General features: G+C 48.7%; 1 protein-coding gene and 1 long non-coding RNA gene across 4 annotated transcripts; one reads left to right on the top strand and one right to left on the bottom strand.

Annotated features, from left to right (window-relative positions):
* Nucleotides 1–94: 94 nt before the first annotated feature.
* On the top strand, nucleotides 95–16,537 carry MGAT1 (alpha-1,3-mannosyl-glycoprotein 2-beta-N-acetylglucosaminyltransferase). 3 transcript variants are annotated; one of them, XM_014553559.2, is made up of 3 exons: nucleotides 95–353; nucleotides 951–1,382; nucleotides 14,012–16,537. In XM_014553559.2, exon 3 carries the CDS (start codon nucleotides 14,136–14,138, stop codon nucleotides 15,477–15,479), a length of 1,344 nt encoding a protein of 447 aa, XP_014409045.1. In that variant the 5' UTR covers nucleotides 95–353; nucleotides 951–1,382; nucleotides 14,012–14,135; the 3' UTR covers nucleotides 15,480–16,537. The 3 variants fall into 3 exon arrangements, with proteins under 3 accessions (XP_014409045.1, XP_006178041.1, XP_032333138.1); XM_006177979.3 differs by having other exon boundaries at nucleotides 95–469; XM_032477247.1 differs by lacking the exons at nucleotides 95–353; nucleotides 951–1,382 and adding an exon at nucleotides 6,269–6,438.
* Nucleotides 4,210–21,176, bottom strand: LOC116662815. The gene is made up of 3 exons (XR_004318903.1): nucleotides 21,166–21,176; nucleotides 16,772–16,778; nucleotides 4,210–4,286 (listed from the first exon to the last, which is right to left on the bottom strand). It is a non-coding gene; the product is annotated as an uncharacterized LOC116662815 (long non-coding RNA).
* Nucleotides 21,177–23,066: the final 1,890 nt, after the last annotated feature.

Genomic DNA, 23,066 nt, shown 5'->3' with positions numbered 1-23,066 from the left:
GAGGTTGGGGGGGGCGGGACCCAGGTAAAGACCCAGCGCAGTTAGGGCGAGGGTCGTCCGGCGGTGGAGGGGTGGGTGACAGAGTCTAGAGAGGATCGCGTTGTCACCCTCTTCCCGGGTGAACACCGAGCTCGGGATTCCGAGAAGGGTGGGAGGAGTTAAATTCTTGGCTGGGTGGGGGGGCGTTCTTGTGGACGCCACGCCCCTACAGGAAGGAAGGGCGCGTGCGTGTGTGCGTGCTTGCGTGTGTGTATGTGTATGTGTGTGATGTTTGAGAATAAACTTAGAAGGGAGGGAGCGGCCAGGGTGGGCTACTGGATTGCAAAATTGGAACATCACTGGGACTATTGCTGGTAGGACTCTGACCTCTAACATTCCAGGAGAGTGCTCTCGGGAGTGGCCCCGGGAAGGAGTTTGACCGGAGGCTGGGAATTACATCCTTGGCACAGTTTTGGAAGCAGAGGGGGAGGTGAGGGTGAAGGGAAGGGAGCAAAGAATGCTTGTGGAAGGCGCCAGCATCTAGGTCTGGAATGGATTTAGTTCAGTCAGGGAGAGCTGGCCGATTAAAACACTGCACACCCTAAGAAGCTTGGGAGATGTAGGGCGATTAGTGTGTGGCACTAACAAGACACTAGAACAGGAGGATGTTCTTTTCTCTATTTGTTAGAAGACAGTCTCCACACACTAGTGGTTTTGGTTACTTCTCTACAGTGCGAATAGGTGCTATCTTTACTTTATCCTAAGCCTTCATGTGCGTACATATTGATGAAGTGACTGTGTTTTGGGGTGCAGTATGTGAGTGAGGTAGGTACTTTGTATAACCTTGTGGAGTGTTTAAGGAAGGGTTTTTGATGATTGAGTAAAGGAATGTAATTTAGGTAGGGAATCTTAGGAATCCCTTTGGGTATATAATAGATTAGAGAGTGTCATGATGTTTAAATATTCTGCAGGTTAAAACAGAAATCAGCTTCCTGGGCCATGCTGGTTCTAAGGCCTGTTTCTTCTCATGAGCCCCAGCAGAAGACGGACTGGCCAGCCCTCACAGTGGATGCCTTCCCCTCCCTGAACAAAAGATGGGATAGTACCCGGGATCTGCCTATCACCAGACTGTGGGCTTAATAAACCAGCTGAATGAAGGGATGTAACAGACCCCTGGGAGGGACACTGAAGCCTGCAGTGGGGGGGGAGGGGCCTGGACATACCCCTTCCCCCCCCAGACTCCTCCCCCTCAGTTCACTCAGCCATGGACTTTGGACCTGGATAAGAGGAGAGAAGCTGCAATTTGTTTGGTGTATCTGATTTGGGATTCTCAGTTTTGGAAATGGAGTGCTGGATGGGGGTTTGATGATCTTCAGGGGAGCAGCTGAGAGAAGAGAAGAAAGGTAAGGCTCCTGTCTCATTTCCCGCTTGGTGTCTTGCTGCTCCCATGCAGAAAGTGTTGAGTAGGGTAAGTCTGGGGAATGCAGCCATTCAGGAAGTGCCCTGATGAGAACCTGGAACCTGATGGGTCACAGGAAGCTTCACTTCCCCTTCACTGTCTAGGGGTGCAGGCTTGTTCCTAGCCTCTCCTTACCCAGGCAGGAGGAGTACCTTGTAAGAGGTTGTGGGCAATGGCAGTTGTAGGGTAGGCCAAGGAGAACATGAAAATAATTCAGGCTTCAGAAGGGAGATTGAATCAGATTACCTGTAAGGGCCTTTTCAACACTGAGATAATAGGATTCCAAGTCAATCTGGGCTAAGTACAACCCTGGAATGGATTATCCAGGCAGAGGCAGGCTGCTGTGTTTTGGGGCGCTAACTGAATAGAACCTCCTTGGGGGGACTGGCAGGTGGGAGATGGTCCAGAGAACTTACTAAATTGTCTCTCCTCCTTCCCCAATAAGAACGTGTAGGCTGTGAAACCTCATGGAAAGAGCAGAGGAACAGAACACGGGTTTGGGAATCAGGATTCGTGTTCTCTTCACTTGCAAAATGAGGATAACGAACTTTGCAAGCCATCCACAGGTTGTTAACAAGGAGCAAATGAAATGGTAGATTTGGAGAAGTATCCAGGGCCGTGTACTCGTACAACAGCGACACTGACGTTGCTTGATATGCTTGTATAGACAGTACATAGAGGAAAAACCCTGAATTAGGAGTTCTGCTCTTTTATTGAATTAGTGTTCTTTCAGAAGCCTTATTTGTCCTTAATTAAAATCCGGCCCTGAATCTGTCTCATCCTTTTGCTGATACACAATACCTGGGGTCATGAAGTGGTGGCAAAGTTGCACGGGTTCAAGGAGATCTGAGGTTGAGGGCTTCTGCCAGATACCTGGTGTCAACCCTCAGAGCTCTCCAGTCAGTTTGGCAAGTGCTTGGTAGCAGATTGAAGTGTAAGGAAGTGTCAGTGGAGGAAAATGTAAGACTCAAGGGCTGAGTGGCTGGCTGGGAGATGGATCTCCAGTTCTTGGAGTGACACTGGACCTTTCCTCCCTATGCCATAGCCTGGTCTTCTCTCCTGCTCTGTAAGATGCCAGTTTTTTTTTTTTTTTTTTTTTCAGACTGCCATTTTTTAGCCTTCTGTATCTTCACAGGCTCTGTTCCCACTTGAAGCAGAACCTGTTTAAGGTCACCTTTGTACTTCTTGCTTGCTCCTTCCTTGAACTCCAGTTTACCCGTGCCATGGTGCCTGCTTTTCTCAGTGACAGCAACAGCAGAAAAGAGAGGTGTTGGGAATTTTGATGGACAGTGGGGTATGGTGGCCTCAGCTAAGGTTAGGAAGCCTGGCTTCTAGCATCTCTTTGCCTCTCACTGGCTGTGTAACACCTGGACCTCACATTCACTGGGGGCTGGCAACAATAACAGAGGTCATTTGCAAGCCAAAATCATGCATTTCTGACTTAGTGTCTTTCTTTTTTCCTCCCTTGCTTCTCTGCCATAGGAGTCCCTGAGTCCCCCAGTGGCCTGAGGGCTGGGCAGACAGAACTGGGTGGAGTTCCTGACCCACCCTTCCTGGTCTGGTTGTTCTTCTCTGGTCTGACGCCTGGGGCAGCCCCTTTGGGGCCAGGCTTCTACTTCAAAAGGTGTGGATTTCAGGGTGGGCATGTCACCACCCCCAGCTTTGCCCAGCAAATTTCTGGTGCTAGTCTTTGCTTAGACACCAGGATCACCCTCAGGGGCGTGTGGTCCCGGGATGCCTCTGCAGCCCTCATCCTGCCTGGGAGGCCTGGGAGTGCTTCGAAGCACTGGGAGTAACAGAGTTGTGCTGTATTTGTACAGTGCTTACATTATGTGAAGTATCCAGGCTATTGTATTGGGTCAGTTTTTCGTCACCACATTGTTGTGAAGAGAACAGAGCAGGGATTATTCTTCCTGAGGGGATGCTTTGGAAGCCCTGAGCAGGAAGGGCTTGCCTAAGTGTGGAGTGGCAGACACTGTGATCGCCTGCCCAGGGCTGTGCTGGTTTTTACAGCATCTGACCTGACAAGGGCCGTCCGGATTCTGCTGCAGACCTCCAGGGAGGGGAGCTCCAGTGCCCTGTCAGCCAGCCTCTCTGGTAAGACATTTCCTCCCTAGAGTAAGCCAGAATTCCTCTTCCCTGTCGTTTCCGCTGAAAGCAGTATTCCTGCCCTCTGCCTGACCCTTCCACAAGACAGTCCTCTCAAGACAGCCATCAGCCTTCTCACGGAGGTGCCAGGATGCCAAGGCACCGCACTCACTGGGGGTCTAACCACTTAGCCAGGACCAGTGATAGACTTAACCAAATGTTGTGTGTGTTGTAACTGAATTTATTTATACCCTTTTTTCTTCCAAAAGGAATTGGCAGTGGCTAACCAAAAGTTCCATTTCACAGACAGTGCTCAGTGATTATCATGTTAATCTTTTTTCTTTGGTCTTGATGAGCTGAGGTTCTGGGTCTGTCTAGGGAGTGGGGATGTTGAGAGGAGGGGAGAGGGGAAAATAGATACATCATTGATTTCAAACTTTGCTTTTATTTCTGCTGATGGTTTCAAGCTAAGTCCTGTTCTAAGTTCAGAGCATGAATTCTTTCCAAATTATAAAAAAAATACAGGGTATCTTGGGCGTAGTTTATGGGAGAGCAGTTTCCTGAAACAATTTTCACTTCCTTCTTATTTCTCCAGGCCTCTTTTGGAAGTAGTTGGGGTTGGCTGGGACCAGATCTTCCTATTCTTTCCATCCTCACAGAATCCAATCCCAGTTTCATCCCCAGAATTCAGTCACCTGCCTCCTTGTTTCTGCCCTCCTTCCCCCCAAACCCCTTTCCATGAAACCTCAGTCAAGAGCCTCTTTTCCCAGGTCAGTTTGGCATTCATCACCCTGGCTTCTTGCCTCTCAAACCAAATGTTTTCTCTTGCTTCCATCCAAGAATTCAGCTCAGCTTGATTCTTTAACCAGGTCCTTTTGTTTTGGGCCAGTCCTCTTACAGTCAGGGAATTTCTACTCTTAGATCTTCCTGGGAGCCTTGGAATTTAAACAGAGGACTGTAGCGATGGGGCGTGAGTTTTGGCACACAGTCACCTGTCCTGTTCCTCACTGAACAGCCTTAGATGGAGAAGGATTATTGGTAGAGGTGGGAATCTGGCATCTCATGGGCTGGTTGTTTTCCCAGCCTTTCAGCGTTCCATTATGTCCTTTGTCCTGGACACTGACTTCAGCTCCTAATATCTTGGATATACAGTATTTCCCAACTTCTCACACTTTCAGGAAACTTTATGATTTTTCCTTTTGCCTTGACATGGAGTATTAGTATTAGGCCTTCCATGAGGAAAAGTTTAGAGAGCCGAGGTACAGAAACATCGGCTGCTGGCTGGCACATGAGCATGAGCTCCCATCTCCTGTCACATTCCATATAGTCAGCTGAACTGGAGACCGTGGACACACACACACACACACCCACATACAGTCCAGCCTCACTGAGGTGTCAGCTCCAACTGCAGGTTTTCCCTGCTGTCCCACTGTGTGCCTGTCATTGGACACACAGTCATCTCAAAGAGCACTGTACTCAAGGCTGCATGAGGGGAGGGAATGAGTTTCCATCTTTGGAAGCAGTAATGCTTGGGTCTAAAACTCGGCCATGACCCTCATTAGATATTGTGACCTTCAGCAAGTTGGCACTTAACCTAAGCCTCAAACTCCTCATCTGTGGAATGGGATGATAACGGATACTCTGCAGAGCTGCTAGGAAAGTTAAAGGAGAGGCTGAGGAAGGGGTCTGGCATGTGGAGGCCTCTGTGCAATTTTGTTTGAACTCCTCACCCCTATGTGAGGAACTTTAGGGCATGTCCTGCCTTTGTTTCTCAAGAACCCTGCCTATTTCCTAGTTTTAATTAGAAACAAGTTAGGGAGGGAAGTCAGTCAGTAACCACACACCACAAAGTTCTGGCCTGCTCTGTGCTCTGGAGCACGGGAGGGAAGTGGATGCGGGAAGGTGCTAGTGCCAGAAGAGTGGTCCGATCACATGGTAGGGCTGGCCTTGGACTCACTCCTTCTCAGGAAAGTCGTCTGCATGAGCAGCCGGTTCTCAGCTCCCCACCCTCACTTCTTAGGGTCAGATATAGACATCTAGGCTTTTCCAGGGTCTTCCCCCATCCCCTTTCACGGGGCTACCACGAGCCTGATTGAGGCTTTTCCTCTTTAGGTCTGGTGGGTCTGCCCTGGGGAAAGTTCTGTCTCTGCTCTTTTACTCAGAACTAACAGCACCCATTACCCACCCGGAAAGGAATAAACAGACAAAGAAAAGAAAAAGAAAAAACTTGATGTTTCTCGATTTTGGCTGCAGGTGTTTCCTCCCTGGCTTCCATTTTGGCGCCCTGGTTCCTGTTCTCACATCCCTGTACCCTGCAGCCCCTCCATTGCCCCTGACTCCTCCCTCCCGGAAGCTAGGGGTTGCGGGGAGCAGGCCACCAGACCCTTGGCCTTGGGTTTGGTTTACGCACTCCTGAGATCGGCTGCTAGGCTCTCCCCCTCAACTCCAGGAGGTCCTGGGCTCGGGCTGGGTCTGGGGAGTCGTCAGGAGTAGTCTGGACTGGAGTGGGTTGAGTGTGGTTGCGCTGACGGATATCGACTCGTGGCGTTGCGATTGGGAGCAGCGCAGGGCCCAGTGGTAACAGCTGCCTCCACAGCATCTCCCGAAGTTGGGGGCCCCGGAAAAGTTGGGGTGTTCTTATGAGAAGTCGGGCGATGGGGCCAGGCGGGGAAGCAGGGGCCCCAGGCGAGGAGGGGCGGTGGGCCCCGCCCCCCGGCCTGCCCCGCCCCGCCCTCCCCGGGGAAGGGCCACGTTGCCCGCCCGGCGGTCGGGCCCCGGCGCGCTGCAGGAAGGGCCGGCCAGGCGGAAGGCGCCGGCAGCCGCGCGAGCGCCCGGGACGCGCCGGGGCACCGGGCTCGCTCCCCACGCCCCGGGGCGGGCCAAGTTCAGGGCCGCGGAGTTGGAAGGACCTGGTGAGTAGGGGCCCCGGGACTCCGGCGTCCGTCAGTTCTGGGGCTGGTCCCCGGAAGGGGACCGAGGTCTGACAGGGAGGCTCCGCGGGAGCCGAGAGGACGCTCCCGGGGCTCGGGTCCCCCGACAGCCGCGGTGCCCGGGAGCCCCAGCGAGAGGGACTTGGCCCGGGCCGCCCCGGGTCCCGGCCGCGCGCCCCCTCCCGAGCCGGGAAGTGGAACTCTGCGTTCAGCTTTCGGAATCCCGGGCCTCCAGCTGTTGGAGAGGGCGGGCTCCGCCGGCAGGGAGGCGGGGGTGAAACCCAGCCTCCGGGCGTCCGTGGGTGCCGGGCCTGGTGGAGGTGGGGTCGCCTGAGACGGTCTGGGGAGGGGAATGCGGGGTGGCCTTTCCCCAGACCCCACCCCAGCGTCCTTTCCACAAGTTCCTAGGGGTTCTTCCTCCTCTGCCGAAAGGAAGAATTGACTCAATGTAGAAATGTGTAAATTGTCAAAAAAAAAAAACTTTTTCCTACCTGTTTGCTAAAGTGTGTGGAGTAGGGGACCCCTGAGTCGTGCAGGGCCCCCATCTTATAAACTCAGGAGCAGAGAGGCTGTGGCCAGCCACCTACTCTGTGTCTGCACAGAACCATGAGCCCCGGGATGAGGCTCCACTTTGGTTAACCTTTGCCCCTGTGACGTGTTTAATTAGCCTTTGCTTTAAGAACGCGGCTGGCTGAGAGGTTCAGCTTCATTTTCTGTCGTTTATAATACTTTTCAGACCATGCAGCCTTTTCTCTTAGATGCTTACATCCTCCTGTGTCTGCCTCAAATCTTGAATCACCCCTCCCTGACCCCATTACCCGACACCACTGCGGTCTCTCTCCTGGATCCCCACTCTCTGCCCTTTTCTCAGGTTAGAAAGCATCGTGGTATGTCTCAACTCAGTGGCATATGTGACAGGTTAAACTCATTTCTTTTTTGGGACATGGGGGAAATTGTCACTGCCCTTTTCGTCATCAGGGCCCAGGGACCTTGGAGATGATCCAGATCAACCCTTTTCCTGTTCAAATGAGAGAACCAAGGCACAAGTGACTTGCCCGAGGTTACTTGGTTTCCCAGGCCTTCGTGCTTTTTGCTGCACTAGCATCGTATTTCCCTTTAGCCTTTTCTTTTCCAGGATGAATAACCTGCATCCCTTCCCTCCTAGGTCTTATTCTCTAAGCCCTTGAATTATTTAGTGCATTTTCTCTGACTCCCTTTCAGTTCTAACATCCTTCTGAAATTATGGAGCCTGGTACATGGTACAGGAGTCTAGCAGAGTTCTGGTAATGAACAAGAATGTAATTCCGTTAGGTCTCCATTATCTGTGGTATGTTCTATACTTTCTGATTTTTTTAGGCATTTAACATACTAAGCAAGACAGAGATAGAAGGGCAGGCCTGTCAACATTCCTTCAACTTTCATGCTTTCTAAAAGCTAAATTAGACTTCTGGTCTATGGTTCACAATGGGAATTTGATGATCTGTTGTTCTCTTGCTGTTTAAGAAACTTTTTTTTTTTTTTTTTTTTTTGGCCTCGGAGGACTGGCTAGAGGATACCATGGGAAGCGGAGTTTTAGAAAGGGATCTCACAGCTCCTAGGCATTTCTACAGAAGAGGAAACTGAGACCCACAGCGGGTGGCAGGACCTGCCCGGAGCCTCCTGGGTTTCGGTTTAGGGTTTTATTTACTAAAAAGGTTCACTCCTCTCCCGCCACAGTGCAGATGTCTTTGTACTTGGTGCGGACCAGCTGTGTCACTTCCCTGAAGAAGCTGTGAAAACACTGGCAAATAAAAGTGCTTTGTGGGTAAATGTCATGGTAGAACATCAGGGACTCAGGTCAAGGTTAAGGACTGTTGTTCTGTTTTAGAAAAGGGAGGTGTGGCAGATTGTATTTTCCCAGAATGGCCACACCCTTAAATATTTCCATTCTACAGTTGTCACAGTAGGACACTGCCCTCTTCCCACCCGGTAGTGGGGGGATCTGTGTTTCTCTTCCCTTCAGTGTAGCCAGCAACTCGTGATTCCCCTGATCTGTGAATAAGTCAGAAGTGATCCAAGGCTGGATCATGAAAAGGGTACAGCTCACCTGACTTGTGTTTTCCCTTGGGACACTCACTTTTGGAATTCAGCCATCATGTTCAGAGGAAGCCCAGGCCATGTGGACAGACCACATGGAGGTGTTCCAGCCAGCATTCCAGCTGACATCTCAGCTGATGCCAACATCAGCCTGCAGACATGTGAGAGAATTAGCCTGCAGGGGAGTCTCCCAGACATTGCAGAGCAAAGACAGGTCTGTGCTGCACTGTCCAAATTCCTCACCTATAGAAACTGAGAGGGAATAAATGATTATTACTGTTTTAAGCCACTAGGTGCTTTTATTATTCAGCAGTAGATAATCTAGTAAGGAAGAGAGTATGAGTTGAGGCAGGCCTCAGAATTTGGACTTGGGGCCTGAGTGCAGAGGGCACGAGGAACAATTGCTCTGCTGATCAAGGCTACTGAGATTCTATTTTACTCGTTTATTCAGGTACTTATTACCACATAACAAATCACCCCAAAACCTAGTGGCTTAAAAACAACAGAGTTATTTTATTCCTGTCTCAGCTATGTGGTTCTTGCTCCTGGTCTTTCATGCGGTTGCAGTCAGATGTAGCTGGGGCTGGAATCACCTGGAAGGCTTCTTCCGTGTCTAGTGGTTCATGCTGGTTGTCAGTTGGAATACCAACGGGTGTCCCGTCTCTGTGGCCTGGGTGTCCTCTTACCTTGGTGGCTGGTTTCCAAGAGCAGGCATCTCAGGAGCACCAAGTGGAAACTCTGTTGCCTTTCATGAACTAGTCTCTTAAGTCACATAATCATCACTTCCTCTGTAGTCACAGATCAAAGAGAGGGAACGTAGACCTCACCTCGCGCAGCTCTGGAGGGAGGAGTGTCATTGTCACTTTGTAAGAAGAGCATGGGGGATGGGAGATGCAGTAGTCATCTTTGGAAAATGTAATCCTTTACTGTTAGGCTGCAGGTTCGGCCTTCTTTCTCCCTGATTTGGTTAATAATGCAAGCAGTTCTCCATCTGGCTACTTGAACTTCATACATGTGCCAAGCACTGTGATAGGTTTAGAGGTCACAGAGTGTTTTTTTTCTAAGGAGCAAGATGAGACCCCCAGGTCAGCAGAGCCACAGATTTTGTTACAGTGCGGAGGAGAAAGACGGGAGGTGTGGAGAGAGTACGGTGGGAGTAGAGTTGTAGGAGGCCTGGCTCTGCCTGGATGTTAAGGAAGGACTCACTAGAACTTGGTCCTTAAGGATATGTAGTGCCTGTGGGTGGGGGCTTTGGATAATGTATAAGGATGCGGGACCAGCGGAGCAAAGATACAGCAACATACAAAGTGTACTTAACTGGGGGAATTAAGTAGCCTGTTGAAGCCAGAATACAGGGTTCATGGGGTTAGTGGTTGGAGGAGAGGTTGAAAAGGGATGTTTGAGTCGGTTTGTTGTGAAGGCCCTGTGTGTCATAAAAATGAATCTGAGTTTTATTCTGTGGGCAGTGGTAGCCTCTGATGGTTTTTAAGGCAGGCTAGTGCTTTGACCAGGCATATACTTTAAGAAGGATGCTGTGTTGCTGTTGGGAAGATTACTTAGAGGAAAGCAAGGTTAGTGATAGTGGTAGACCAGCTGAGAAGCTACATGAAGTGTTGAGTATTTCATAATAAGTCAGAGACAGGCCTGCTGCTCCAGCCCTGAAGCCAACAGACACTTCAGCTGATAGAGTTCAGTTTCTCTTTTCTTTCCCCCAACCCTTGACCTGAAGGCTTTTCCTGCCTAGTCAGGAGGCAGGATGTTGGGGGTTAGGGAATCCAACATTGACTATATCCTGAGGAAGGGGAGTGAGGAAGAAACTGGGAATCTGTGTGTGTCTCTCTTCTAGGAAATCCTGATTGGTATATGAGCATGGATAAAACGGAAATTTAATGACACAACAGAAATGGGCTTGAGGTTTCTGAAAAGACTGGTGCTGTGGAGTTGTGAGGGTAGATGGTTTCTGGGAGGAAGACTTGGTGCTTGCAGGAGCTGGGAGGGTCTTGGAGGAGGGAGGCAGAATCCATTCCCTTTCAAGACCCTTCAGGATCAGCCCTTTTGATCCTTTGATACTGGATCTGTCTGCTTGAGAGCCCAGGAGCACAGAGATGAAATCTGGGGCCCGAGGTTTTGGCTAGGATTAGAGAACTGGGCTGTGAGGTAGAGAGTAACTGGCAGAGCAGCCAGCACAAGAGAGCATATCCTTGAAACTTTTGGGTGTGAAGTGTTGAGACCAGAGGCAAGGATGCCTGGGGAGAGAGTTGCACAGTCAGGCCTGGCAGCTGTCCCGGAATTGGAGGGTGTGGTAGATCCCTCCGAGTAATGGGGTCTGGTAGAGTGCGGGGGTTGGTGGGACCACTGCATTCTTCTTATTGGATGTGTGTCCCAATCGTTTCCCAGAACCTGGCAGACAGCAGGTGTGTGGTGCATGCCATTGAGTGACTGAGGACTTTAGAGCAAGTGGATTGTCCCAGTTCCCCTTACTGATATGCCCAGCTGCGGCCGTATTGCACAAAGCTAGTCAGAGCTGTGAGCTATGTCGCCATGTTTGATTTTAAGAAATTTTATTTGAAAATAATTTCAAACCATACAACAGTTGCAAGAATAAAAATCGTACAAGGACACTCATATTCCCTTTACTCAGATTCACCTATTAGCATTTTGCTCCGTTTGGTGTCCGTGATACATGATACTTTTGTTCTGAAGCATTTGAGAAGTTGGTGTCCACTATGGCCTTCTACCCCTAATTACTTCACTGTGTATTACCTAAGAATTGGGGTATTTTTTTTTGTCACCACAATATGGTTACCAATTAGTCAACACTGATACCTTAATCTACTGTTTATATTCCAATTTTGTCATTTGACCCAATAATGGCTTTAAAAAAAATCAGTTTTATTGAGTTATAAATGACATATAATGAACTTAACATATTTTAAATGTACATTTTGATAAGTTTGGACATATGTATACACCCATGAAACTATCACCCCACAGAGTTTCCTAGTGTCTCTTTGTAATACCTCCCCTTGGACTCCTCACCGCCCCCAACCCCAGGCAACCACTGATCTCCTTTCTGCGAACATAGGTTACTTTGTATTTTCTGGAGATTTATGTAAATAGAATCATAATGTATGTGCTTTTTCACATCTTGCCTAATTATTTTGAGATTCATCTATGTGTTGTATCAGTAGTGTGTTCCTTTTTATTGCTGAATATTATTCCATTCTTTGGGTAAACCACAGTTTGTTTATCCATACTCCCCTGTTGATGGGCGTTTGGGTTGTTTCCACTTTTTGGCAATTATGAATAATGCTGCTATAAACATTCCATGTAGGATTTTGTATGGACATATGTTTTCATTTCTCTTGGGTATATATATCTAGGAGTGGGCTTGCTGGGTCAGATGGTAACTCTCTGTTTAGCATTTTGACAAACTGCCAAACTGCTGTAAAAGGACATTAGTTCCATACCTTACACCATATACCAGAATTAACTCAAAATGAATCATAAACCTAAATGTAAAACCTGAAACTATAAAATCTAAAAAAGAAAACATAGGGGGGAAAAATGTTTGTGACTTTGGCAAAGATTTCTTAGATTCAATGCCAAAAGCGTGATTCATAAAAGGAAGAAACCCTGATAATTAAGACGTAATCAAAATTAAGAACTTCTATTCTTCAGTTGACACTTACAAGACTGGGACGAGTGTTTGAGTTTTTGCCAGTCTGGTGGGTGAGAAATGTTATCTTAGTACACAGTCTGAATGAGAATTTTTCTTATGAGTGAACTTGAACACCTTTTCATATGTCTGAGGACCATTTTAGTATTTTTTGGTGTGAGTTGCCCTAGTCTTTTAGACACGGAGTTTTGGCCTCTTTTCCCCTCAGTTTTTAGAAAGTTCTTTGTCTGTTAGGACATTGGCTTTTTATTTGTGATACATGTTGTAGGTATTCTCACCCAGTTTGTGATTTGCCTTTTGACTTGGCTTATGGTGTGTTTAGCCGTGCAAAAGTCCTTTTAATGTTACTGCATCTGCATGTTGGGTCTACTTAGAAAGCCTTTGCCTTTACCAGGTTGTAGAGGAATTGACCCATGTTTTCTTCTAGCACTCGTATAGTTTTATTTTTTTAGTTTTATTTAGGTATCTAATCCACTTAGAATTTACTCTTGTATACGGATCTTTTTTTTTTTCCCCAAAGACTATTTTTTGCCCCAGTAATTCTAAATATCCCCTTTGTCATTACATTAGGTTTCTACATGTAGTTGAGTCTATCTCTGGAGTTTAAATTCTGTTCCTTTGGATGATCTGTTTGTTTACATACCAGCACCACAAACTTAATTATAGAGGCTTTGTAATGTGTAGGATATTAATATCTGGTAGGGCTAGTCCTTCTTTACGGCTCATTTTCATCATTTTTCTAGATGTTCTGTTACGCTTATTTTTTTCACATGAACTTTAGCACCAATTTGTCTAGCTCCATAAAAAAGCATTTTTATTGAGATTTTTGATGACACTGAGATGTCCTAACCAAGAATAAGGGATAGTTCAGTCTTCTTTTGCGTCTTTCAGGAATTATAGGTTCATGAAGTTTTAAATATTTCTAGTTAAGTTTACTCCTAAATAGTATATCATTTTCATAGCTATTATAAATAGGGTTTTGTCTTTCATTACTTTTGTAAATGAGTTATTATTTGTGGACATGAAGGCTATTGATCTTCGCATGTTAATTTTTATATCCCACTACGTTGCTCAAATTCTTTGACTGTTCGGGTTGAGTTTATCATTGATTCTCTTAGAGTTTTCCAGGTATATTCTCATGGCATCAATAGGTTCAGATAGCTTTGCTTCTTTTCCACTTCCTCTGCCTTTAATTGTGTTCTGCAGTCCAGTTGCACTTGGCTGATCCCTCCAACAGAATGTTAAATAGTCATGTAGACCGTGGGCGGCTTGGCTTTGACCTTCGTGGGAATGCTGCTGGCGCTTCCTTATTGGGTAAGGTGCTGGCTTTAGCCCTGAGGTGTGATATTAGAGTTTTAAAATCAGTAATCTTTGGGCAGTTTGATTTGAGGAATGGCAGGCGAGTAGTCTTACCCACACCTCTCCTAAGCTCTGGATGGAAGATGGGAAATGAAATCTGTCAGGTAGGGAATGGGGACGAGGAGTTCCTTTGCTTCCATTCTCCTATGGCCATCACACTCTACACTGCTCCCCCCACCAAGTATTGCTTTTCTGAGGACTCGTGAATTTATTTTGGAGTCGGGGAGAGTGTTATCCTAACCGTGTTCTCCCATATAGATTGACCCTACAGATAAGGGAGCAGGCAGCTCTTTTCTAGGAGAGCCCTGGAGTTAACCCCCTGGCCTTCCTCATCCTGCACTTCTTCACCTGTTCCTGGACACTTCCCCCGCCCCATTCTGCCACCCCCGGGCAGCCCCGTGCCTTTGTGATGATGGTTGGTTTTCTCTCTCCTCTGCTCAGGTGCGTGGCTGCTTGCTAACCCCAGAGCCCAGAGGAAGCATCCTTAGGACTCGGGGGTGTGAGCCCGGCAAGACGAGGGCGACCTTGAGCCCCACCCTTGCCCGCCTCCCCCGCGGGGGCCAGGATGCTGAAGAAGCAGCCAGCAGGGCTTGTGCTGTGGGGCGCCATCCTCTTCGTGGCCTGGAACGCCCTGCTGCTCCTCTTCTTTTGGACGCGCCCGGCGCCTGGCAGGCTGCCCGCAGACAGCGCGCTCGATGACGACCCCGCCAGCCTCACCCGGGAGGTGATCCGCCTGGCCCAGGACGCCGAGGTGGAGTTGGAGCGGCAGCGGGGGCTGTTGCAGCAGATCAGGGAACACCATGCTAGGTGGAGCCAGCGGTGGAGGGTACCCACCGTGGCCCCGCCTGTGCCACCGCGCGTGCCTGTGACCTCCCCACCAGCTGTGATCCCCATCCTGGTCATCGCCTGTGACCGCAGCACTGTCCGGCGCTGCTTGGACAAGCTGCTGCACTATCGGCCTTCGGCTGAGCGCTTCCCCATCATCGTCAGCCAGGACTGCGGGCACGAGGAGACAGCCCAGGTCATCGCCTCCTACGGCAGTGCCGTCACGCACATCCGGCAGCCCGACCTGAGCAACATCGCAGTGCCGCCCGACCACCGCAAGTTCCAGGGCTACTACAAGATCGCACGGCACTACCGCTGGGCGCTGGGGCAGGTCTTTCACACGTTCAAGTTCCCAGCGGCGGTGGTGGTGGAGGATGACCTGGAGGTGGCTCCAGACTTCTTTGAGTACTTCCAGGCCACCTACCCACTGCTGCGGGCCGACCCCTCCCTCTGGTGTGTGTCTGCCTGGAACGACAACGGCAAGGAGCAGATGGTGGACTCGAGCAAGCCCGAGCTGCTCTACCGCACAGACTTCTTCCCTGGCCTGGGCTGGCTGCTGTTGGCCGAGCTCTGGGCTGAGCTGGAGCCCAAGTGGCCCAAGGCCTTCTGGGACGACTGGATGCGCCGGCCTGAGCAGCGGCAGGGCCGGGCCTGTGTGCGGCCTGAAATCTCTAGGACAATGACCTTTGGCCGCAAGGGTGTGAGCCACGGGCAGTTCTTTGACCAGCACCTCAAGTTTATCAAGCTGAACCAGCACTTTGTGCCCTTCACCCAGCTGGACCTGTCCTACCTGCGGCAGGAAGCCTACGACACAGATTTCCTTGCCCGTGTCTACGGTGCTCCCCTGCTGCAGGTGGAGAAAGTGAGGACCAGTGAGCGGAGCGAGCTTGGGGAGGTGCGGGTGCAGTACACGGGCAGGGACAGCTTCAAGGCCTTTGCCAAGGCCCTGGGAGTCATGGATGACCTCAAGTCTGGTGTCCCTAGGGCTGGCTACCGGGGCATCGTCAGCTTCCTGTACCGGGGCCGCCGTGTCCACCTGGCCCCACCCCAGACGTGGGACGGCTATGATCCTAGCTGGAATTAGCAGCACCTGCCTGTCCCTCCTGGGGCCCCTCCCTGCCATATCGTGGGCTAAGACAGGACTGCAGTCCCTGGACCGCATCGTCCTCTCTGTTTTTCTCTTGGGTCCATTTATCTCCTTTTTTTCCCTTTTTTGAGTGGCATTTGAGTGCACAGATGGTAAGGTGAGGGTTATTCTCCCTTTCTCAAGGACGTCAAATCAGGGGAATCTTCTGGGGCATGTTGGGGGAGCATTACTAAGCAGGAAACCACTGTGTGGTTTAGGGAGACTGGGGCTCGTTGAGGCCACAGACTTCCATGTTCCAGGTTTTCTTCTAGGGCATCTGCAGAGAGGTTGGCAACTTAGTTCTCTCGACCAGGTCTCTTTTTACTGTCCTGGGTCTTCCAGCCAGAGTATGAGCCCTCCTTTTACACCTGCCCCCCACCCGTGCCCACTGTCCCCCGATTGGAGCAGGTTGAGTGGCTGGAATATGTGAGGAGGAGATGCATTTGTGGCCAAAATGAGACTAACCAAAGGGGTATCATCATCCGGGACCCAGGGGAGCTGTTAAGTTGTTAAGGTTTACTGCCTCCTGCCCATGTTTCTCTTCCTCCCCTCTCTCCTTTGTCCCTGACCTCTCAGCTCTTCTTTCCCTGCAGCCTAGAGATTCATGATTCTAAGAGGCAAAGTTGAAGGGAGAAAGCAAGACCTCTCCTCAGCTCATCCGCCGTGGCGAGGGGAGGTCTTGGGTGCTGGGGCACCCCTCCCTCATGTTCCTTGTACGGACTGTCCCCCATCTGGTCCTTTCAAAATCCCTTCCCTGTGCTCTCGGATGGCCCGCACTGGCTTGGCCCATGGCTTCTGGAGGACCTCTCAGTGTGAGATGAAGCAGCTCAGACCTTTCAGCCCGGCCTCCCTCCCTTCTCCCCTGAGCATTCCCGTGCGCACAGATTAGGGTACAGATGGAGGGTTGAAGAGCAATGCGTGTGTTTTTGTTTCTTGCCTGACCTCAGTTCATGGAAGAAAATTGAAACTACAGAATTATTTTCAAAAATAAAGTAAAGGCTGAATTGTCTGAAAAACTCTGTGCGTGTTTGTGTGTCCCCGGAAAAGGAGGAGGGAGTGGAAAAGGAGGTGAAGGGGAGAGGAAGAAAGGAGGAAAAGGAGAATGAGAACTAAAAGGAAGGAGCTGGAAGGAAGGAAAGCAGATGATGAAGACAAGCAGCGAGTGGGGGGATGTCATGGGAGAGCAGAGGGTGGGCACAGGTGTGAAGGAAAGGCCAGGCTTGGAGGTGGAGGGGGGCCCAAGGCTTCACCTCCCTGCTGCTGCTAGAGGTGGGCCATGGGGCTTTCAGTGGCCTTGGGCTTGGTCTGAGCCAGAAGGCCTGGTCTGAGAGAGGACATGGGAAATTCCCTCCTGCAGTGGGTGCCTTGTGCAGGGTGTCCCCTGCTGGCTCAGGCAGCATTTCCTCTGCATCTTCCAGGACCTGCCCCTGAGCCCTGGGATGCAGAGCTCATAACTGGCAGTGGACTCAGAGTCCTGACCATGACCCCAGGGAGATGCGTTTTTTACACTGCCACCTGGAACATCCACACATAAATGGCAAACTTTTCCCATAACTATCCTAAGGGCTTCTATTTTCTGCCAATTTTTTTTTTTTTAAATGCTGCTTAGGACCCACCAGCGTGATTTCATTAGTGGGTTTGAAAAGCCAGGGCTAGGTGACTTTGTTGACAAACCATTCTTGAGCTGCACACTGGATGGGTGAGTTGTGGAGAAGGGAGTGTCACCAGGTCACTAAGGGAGCAGCTCTGGCCTCCCTTCTGGGGTCAGGAGGTCGCCATTACCCACGATTTGCGAGGCTCTCCCTCCTGCCTAACAGAGTTGGGCCAGTGTACTTTGGCTGCCAGAATCCATACTCTTAGGGCTCAATTTATTTAACATTGCTTGCCAAGTGCGTTGTTCTGAGTATTAACTCATTTAATCCTCAAAGCGATCGTGGGAGGTAAGTAGAGCTCCCGTTTCACAGGTGAGGAATCAGGCGCAGAGAGGTTGGTTTGCCCAAGGTCACACCCCGAGTTGAGGCAGAGCCAGGATTTGAATGGATCCCATGCTGATAATCACTACTTAGTCTGGCCTGTTCTATTTCTATCTTTTACTGCCTTTCCTCCAAGACCATCTCCTCAGCTTTCCTATACTCTGGTTTCCCCTCCCTCAGGGTCCAGGGTGATGGGGGTAGGGGGACTGGGCTGCCAAGTCAAACAGCAGGTGGGGAGGGAAGGCAGTCCTCCTGGAGAGATTACCAAGGAGGAGACACTCTGCAGATGCAGGCGGGGGTGTGGGTGTAGCTCAGAGGTAGAGCACATGCTTAGCATGCATGAGGTCCTGGGTTCAATCCCCAGTACTTCCATTAAAAAAAAAAAACAAAAACAGAAACAGAGACTCAGGTTTCTCCTGAAGTGAGGAGCACTTTGACAGGTCTATGTGTCTTGATTCTTTTCTTTCTGATGCGGGTCCCCAGAGACGCCAACTTTACCATGCCCAGGCATCCTCAGGTGTGACTGATAAGTGCATGGCTGCCACTCCTCATAAACCACCATCTTCCCGTGGGTAACAGAGCAAGTGGAAACACCAAATGGACAAGCATGGTGTCATTAAATCCTGCAGAATTCTGCTACCCTTGAGTTCGGAGATTAAAGATAATTCCAAAGAGCTCACCCAGCTCAACAGAGCTCCCAGGCCAGGTGGGCCCTCACTGAAAGGTGACTAACTGGCTCGGCGCTCGCAGGTTGCAAGTCCCCGCAGGGGGAGGGTGTGTCCGTGTGGCGCACAGGGTGTCAGCTGCCCGCAGGAGGCCTCGCAGGGACCAGGTATGTTTGTGGGCCCAGAAGAGATTCGGGCTGGCCCACCACTCCTCTGCCCTGGCCTTGGCCCCTCTGCCTCTGCTGGTGACCCACAGCCCTTCCTCCTCCACTTCCTGCTGATCTCTGGAACCACTGCTGTTTCTGTCTTCCCTCTTTTGTCCTCCTCTCTTATCTTGGTCCTCTGGTGAGATCTAATTTTAGGGTGAGTCACCCCAAGTGTGAACAAATGTGTTGAGTAGAGTCTCTGGCCAGGGCTCCCCTGAACCTTCAGTTAATCCCCTGGGGTTTCTTCAAAACCCAGCCAGGGCCGGGGATTGAGGCTGGGACTTGGTAGGGGGTCAGGGACAGGGCTGAAGGTGGGGTTGAGGACAAGGTGGGAGGCAGAGGAGGGGTGAGGGTGGGCTGCATTTAGATTGTTAGAGACAACACCCCTTTTAAAATGATAGGTATCATTTACTTTTTTTCATATTGCAAAAGCAATACATGTTCATTTTCGAAATCAGGAAACAGATAATATAAACATTCACACGTCCACATGACCCCCTTATCTCTGTTTAAACCTATCAGACTTCTTTCTTACATATGTAAATAAATAGATAAAACATCTATAAAACCCATAAAGTTACATAAATGTTTATTTAGCTTTATATAAGTTAAACATTTATATATACTCTATATATTGTTTTATAGCCATGTCAAATATTCACCTTCACCATAGTTTTTAATCATTTACCCTCTTCCTTAAATATCCTCAACAAACACGTGGGATTTTAGGCTTCCTGAAGGGATTTCCTTTGAGCCCTTGAACTTCCATCTGTTCCAACCCACCCTCCATCTAAGGTGGGCAAGTCACACACAGGGTGTTTATGCTTGGGGCAGAGGTCACGTAAGGAGCAATTCTGCCACTTTTCCGTTGATTCATCTCTGTTTCCCTCTGACCTTAATTATAAAAACCAGATCACTAGGTAACATTTAACCGAACTCCTGACTTATGCTCTAAGTGCACACAATATCTTGCCTAACCTGTTGATTCTTTCCCTAGATTAATAGAAGTAGGAACGAAAAATTAAGTAGTAAAAGAATGAGCAGCTCTCTACCCCCGGCAGCCCCCTTAGCAATCCTGCAGACAGACTGCACGGACAAGATAACATTTGAAGAAAGATCTCGAGGAGTCAGCCATGCTGCATGCAGTGGGAAAAGATGCAGAACCTAACCTTCTGCCTCGGTGATTAGTCGAGATTACTTCCCCTCTTTTCCCTTTAAAAAGTGTCATGGCTGAACAGAATCTTCAGAGTTGGTTTTGGGGGACACTGGGGTCTGCCTTCTCCCCAGATTGCCAGCTTTCTGATTAGAGCAACTTTCCCTGCTACCAATATTTGCCTTTCTGGTATTGATTTTCCAGCAGTGAGCAGCCGGACCTGAGTCCGATCAGGGAGGGGCCCCGTGCTGATGTGGGGACTGGCACCACATCTGTCTTGAGGCACAGGCTTGCTTGACTGCTTTCCTTTGTTTCTGAATTTTCTCATTTATCTGATTAAATTTGCTCTTTGGAACTCTGGGACGGCCTAGGAGGCTAAAGCTTTTTTTTTTTTTTAACAAACAAGAGGTGGGGGATCTGCGGGTGAGGGGCTGGGAGGGCCCATGTCTGTCCCTGGGAAGGCCTCACAGGGTCCTGCTCTGTTTCACAAAAATCAGTGTATCCCTTCCACGAGATGCACTATACACTCGTATTAAAAGCAGAGGACCTTTGGCTAACAGGGTATCAGGATGGCAGCTGGAACAGAGACCCAAAATGATCGTGGCCGAAATAAGATGTTTTATTTGTGGTTTGTTCCAAAGTCCAGATGGGTGGTGTCTTAGGGCTGCTCCAGCAGATCCACACCCACCAAGAACTCAGCCTTCCATTTTGTCTTCTATGATCTTCAACACACGGCTCCCAGCTCCTAGTCAAAGATGGTGCCCTGGCTCCAGTCAGAAAGGAGGAAAAGAGGAGGGGAGGGCACACCTCCTTCTTTTTTAGAATGAAACCTAGAATTTGTACATATCACCCTTCCCCTACCTCCCACTCACCAAAACTTGCTCTAGTTCCCCTAGTTGGACGGGAGAACGGGAAATGGAGTGGCAACCATGTGTTCAGCTAAAACTTCTCTTAAGTCATGCAGTGAGCAAGAGTGAGTTCCCAGATCATGAAAGGGGACCTGGCCGCTATCTTTTTTTTTTTTTTTTTTTTTTTTTTTAATATATAGACTTTTTTTTTTTTTAGAGCAGTTTCAGGTTCACAGCTGAACTGAGCAGAAAATACAGGAAGTTCACACATAGCCCTCCCCACCCACACATATATACTCCCCTACCTTCAACATCCCTCATCAGTGTGGCATATTTAGTACAACTGACAGCCCAACACGGACACATTATTATCAACCAAAGTCCATAGTTTACATCAGGGTTCACTCTTGATGTTGTACATTCTGTGGGTTTTGACAAATACATAATGACATGCAGCCATCACTATAATATCATACAGGATAATTTCATCGCCCTAAAAATCCCTTGTGCTCCATCTGTGTATCCCTCCCTCCCTCTCCCCAAACCCCTGGAAGCCATGATCTTTTTACTGTTCCTGTAGCTGTGCCTGGTCTCTATCTTGTTTGCTAGACTGCACAAGCCCCGAGCCTCCAGCTGTGCAGACTGCCTTGGAAGAAGTCTGATGACCTGAGACTGCATCGCTGGAGAGGCCTTAGCCATGCGAATCAGCCACCTTGCATATCCAGCCTTTAGATGTCTGCTGCCCTGCCAACGCCTGACTGCAACTGCAGGGGACACTCCAAGTGACAGCTGCCTGGACAATCCCTTCCTGAATTTATGATCCACAAATAGGAGCAAAGTAAAATGGTTGTTCTGCGATGCTAAGTTTTGGAGTGATTCCTTAGGCAACAATAGTACCTGGTGTAATAGAGCAAACCAAATCTGACTCTATATTAGATCTGTTCCTTTGTTTTCTAGGCTTAGTCTTGCTAGCTCTGCGCTCATGTAAAGATAACAAGTTGCAGAATTGAGAATAACATTTGTTTTGTTGCAGGTTTTGCAGGAGCACCATGACGTGGCCCATGTGGACAGCTGCAAGAACAAAGAATTCCTACACCAAGAAGTTTGCAACAACCAACCACACCCCCTCCCCTGTTTTTTTGTTTTTTTGGGTTTTTTTGTATAATAGGAGTCTGTATTCTGACTTGAGCAGGGTGGTTCTCCAAGATATTGGTCGGCCATCCTCTCGGTCTGCCGGCTTTCCGAATAAGGTCACCATTCCTTGCCCCAGCACCTCGTCTCCCAGTTTATTGGCCTGTCGTGCAGGCAAGCAGAACGAGTTTGGACTTGGTAACACTGGTACTCTTAGGTACTATGTTCTGTTACTGAAATGTTACACGATTTTATGTAAACAGAAGGAAATTTTTAAACAAATATTTGGAGAATAAGATTTTTAAACACTTACTCTTTAATCCCTAGGAAGGGAGGATATGGCTGTCTAGGAGACTGGTTCTATTACTGAGAGAAAAGTGGTCCTTGAATTAAAAGATATGAGTATCTTTTTTTCCTCCCAAAACTTTAAAAAAATTTATATTCAAAATAATCTCCAAGTTTTTAATTGTGAAAATTTTCAAACCCATAGAGAAGTTGAAAGACCAGTACCAAGAAGACTCATATTCCTCCCACTGAGATAATGCAATAATTCATACTTTTCCATATAGCAAATATATAATTTTCTGTACCATTTGACAGAAAGTTGCAGAATACCTTATTTTTAAATAACTTTTTTTCTGTTCATATAAGTAATATAATGCTCATTGTGTAGATTTTGTAAAATGTGGAAAAATTAAAAAAATAAAGTTCATCCATAACTCCACTGCCCAGATTAACTGTCTCGATTCTTGGCTTATGCGGCAAGTTGCTCATCTGAACTTGGTTTTCATTGGGCAGGGCTGCCCTCTGCTGACAGCCGGGCGAATTGTCAGGTAGTGGGATTTAAATCTGTGAAGTCTCTTACGGAGTTTTAGTTGAATTGATTTCTCAGACTACTTACTTGTTTGTTTGTTTGTTTTTAAGTTATAAAAATAGTTTATTTAAATGTTAAGAAATTACTCAGGAAAGTCAAATTTCTGAAACTGTAGACCTGAGCCCCATGGCCCCAAAACCTGGGGATTTTATCAAAGTCTTGGGTGAAGCTTCACCTGGAACAGCTAGTCTGGCTTACCTGTCCTTGTGATACTGTTTCCTTTCCCTGGGGCCCAAAGAGATGGACATCAGGTCCCAGTCTACACTCGGGCAGCTCTGCACCCAGTCAGATGGCACACACGTGTGGTTCCAACGCCTCTCTCCCCGAACTGAGCTAACGACCCTGGTTTTTTCCTTGGTTTTTTTCTTCCTTTGGTTCATCCTTCATATCCCTTTTCCTCCAAGCATGTCCTGTCTTGTTTACACTTCCCCCCTTGTAGGGCCTCTGGTGTACATTCACTTCACTTCTGTTCTTTTTTCTATCAACTTATGCCTTGTTGAAAATTAGTAAGTTCCTATATTCACATTTATACTCCAAGGCCTCTGTACAATTTATAAAAAGAATATCTTCCTCACCTCTCTGTGAAGTTCTGGAGAGCAATCTTGGTTCAGAGTCACTGTCTGGAGGTCATGAGCAGTAGATGGAGCCATGAGCTGGGTCCCCGGAGAGCGTGTGTAAAGTGAGGAGAGAGCCCC

The sequence above is a fragment of the Camelus ferus genome, chromosome 3, assembly GCF_009834535.1.
Source record: "Camelus ferus isolate YT-003-E chromosome 3, BCGSAC_Cfer_1.0, whole genome shotgun sequence".
Taxonomy (NCBI): domain Eukaryota; kingdom Metazoa; phylum Chordata; class Mammalia; order Artiodactyla; family Camelidae; genus Camelus; species Camelus ferus.
Note: the sequence above shows the minus strand (reverse complement) of the source record. Positions and strands in the feature narration are given on the sequence as shown.